The following is a 2494-nucleotide window of genomic DNA, read 5'->3' on the forward strand; positions in this document are numbered from 1 at the left end:
GTGGACGCCCTGCTCCACAGTCTGATGGTTTTGCAGCTTTCCTTCTGCACAGACCTGGAAATCCCTCACTTCTTCTGTGAACTTGCTCAGGTCCTCAAGCTTGCCTGTTCTAGCACCCTCATCAATAACATCCTGTTATATTTTGTGCTTGGCGTATATGGTGGTGTTCCTCTCTCTGGGATCATATTCTCTTACACTCGGATTGTCTCCTCTGTTTTGAGAATGCCATCAGCTGTTGGCAAGTATAAAGCTTTTTCCACCTGTGGGTCTCACCTCTCCGTTGTTTCCATATTCTATGGGACAGGCTTGGGTGTGTACATCACTCCAGTATTTACACACTCTTCCAGAAAGACAGCAATAGCCTCAGTGATGTACATTGTTTTCCCTCAAATGATGAATCCATTTATCTACAGCCTAAGGAACAGGGACATAAGGGTAAGCTTGAGAAAACGCACATATAGAATATTTTCTTTTTAGTGATTGTGTTACCTGTGATAATACACTAATTATTAAGACCTGTCTGTAGTAAACTCTTCCTTTGGGTCAGCATCAGTGCCAATCTACTCAGTTTCATCATCTATAAAATGGGATAATTATATTTTCTCAGTGGATTTAGATGATGTGAGACATTTGAACATGATTGCTGAAGAAGTTTCTGATGTTAATAATTAAAACAATCTCAGACACTAGTATGCTCAAGAAATACAGACAGGTATCTCTCATTAGAAGGACTTCAGAGGTAGGGGAAATACAGGAACAGGACAACAGGATTTCATTTATCCTGCATGTGGTGGCTTAATCCCAGGACTGGTTTCCATTATGGTCTTCAGATGATGTAGCAGATGTCAATGTAATACCACATGAGATGCCAGAGAGAAAGCTTACTGTCCTTTAGGGACTATTGTTTATAATAGAGTTTTGGATGGAGTCATCAGTAGACATACCTTCTTTAGTGTGTTAGAGGGTAGTCCCCAAAATGATATTTCCATGTCATGATTCTTGGAACTTGTGGATATTACTGATATGATAAAGGGTCATTGCTATTTTTATTGGACAAAGAGTCTTTACAGAGGCGATTAACCTCAGAATATGCTAATAGGCCCAGTTGCAATCACATGTCTTTTCATAACATAGACGGGACAGTAGACAGGGAAAGTAGGAAGCAACGTGACCAGAGAAGGAAATCTGTGAGTGCTATGGCCACAGGCCAAGGACTATCTGGAACTGCCAAGCTCTTCTGAAGCTGGAAGAAGCAATGACTGGATTCACCCCTAGAGCCTTCAAAGGGAATACTCTCCTGCTGATGCCTTCGTTTCTGAGTTTCATCTTTCAGAACTGTGAGATAATAAATTTCTCTTTTTCAGCAACCAAGTGTGTGGTACTTTTTAGGCATCCAAAGAAAGTAAGGTTCTCTGTGCTTTGTTTCTCTGGTGCTGCTATAATGGATATACCACAAACATGTGACATTAACAAACAGGGATTGGTCCTCTTACACTTTAGGAAGCTAGATGGCCAAGTTCAAAGTGTCAACTCTAGGGGTTGGGTGAAGGCCCCTCGACCTTGGGCTTCAGCTATGCATCTTGCTCATGGCCCACTGGAGCTGGAGGCTTCTCTTAACTAAGGCAGCTGCTGATTGTTGAGGTTATTTACAAACCCAAGGTCAACAAGTAAAATGGCACAGTCCCAAGATTATTAAGTAGCATGGCAGACCACTAGTTCAAGTCCAGAAACAGTCCCAAGATGAGCAGCCAATATGGCAGACTGCAGTATAAAGACTCAGCTAAATGCAAGATCCAAGTGTGCCTAAAAGTCCAGAGACCTTTCTTGAACTTCTTCCTGAAACACTGGAAGCAGACTACATCCTTAAAGCAGCTATTCAGCTACTCACAGCAGATTCCACCATGGAGTTTATTACCAGTCTCATCATTGAGATGAGCTGCCAAGCCAATCAAAACCAGGCCCAGCCAAGTTGACACACCACCTTAACTACCACATTCTCCCATCACCAACAAGAAAAGAGCATAGGCCCCTTCTTAATGTTATTCCCAGTGTGGGGGAAAATGATTACTATATGCACCTTAAACTAACCATCTGAAGGGTATTCAACCGTAAGCATGACAAGCACTTAGTGCAATGCTTGCCATAGAGTAATTACTCAAAAAAAAAAAAAAAGTTATGAAAACTTCTTAGCCATAACCAAACACCTCAAGGAAGTAAGCCATTAGCAAGATGTCAGGACTAGTCTTTGGGGCATCAAGGTCAATTGGCATAGCATATTACACCAAGGCAAAGTTCTGCATCCTACTTTGGTGAATAGATACTGGAGCCTTAAAAGCTTGTACATAGTCATCTAAGGTGCAACTATTGTATTGCCCCCTCTGGAGCAAAGAAGAGTAAAGAAAATCATGGTCACAAGGAAACAATTAGTCCAAAAGACTAATGGACCATGCCAAGCTCAGCCTCCACCACCTTGAGATCAGAAGCACTAGAGGGT

General features: G+C 41.9%; 1 protein-coding gene across 1 annotated transcript in view; it reads left to right on the top strand.

Moving 5' to 3' along the window:
* The window catches only part of LOC122151982 (olfactory receptor 7G2-like), a gene marked incomplete at its 5' end in the record, with an annotated part of 7142 nt that extends 6665 nt beyond the window's left edge, over positions 1 to 477 (top strand). Inside the window, one exon of the mRNA XM_042783381.1 lies at positions 1 to 477. This exon is cut by the window's left edge and continues 1 nt beyond it. Coding sequence (XP_042639315.1) covers positions 1 to 477 — 477 coding nt within the window.
* Positions 478 to 2494: the final 2017 nt, after the last annotated feature.

Source organism: Orycteropus afer, unplaced genomic scaffold (genome assembly GCF_000298275.1).
Source record: "Orycteropus afer afer isolate SDZICR_OR568_19922 unplaced genomic scaffold, OryAfe1.0 scaffold00991, whole genome shotgun sequence".
Classification (NCBI taxonomy): Eukaryota; Metazoa; Chordata; class Mammalia; order Tubulidentata; family Orycteropodidae; genus Orycteropus; species Orycteropus afer.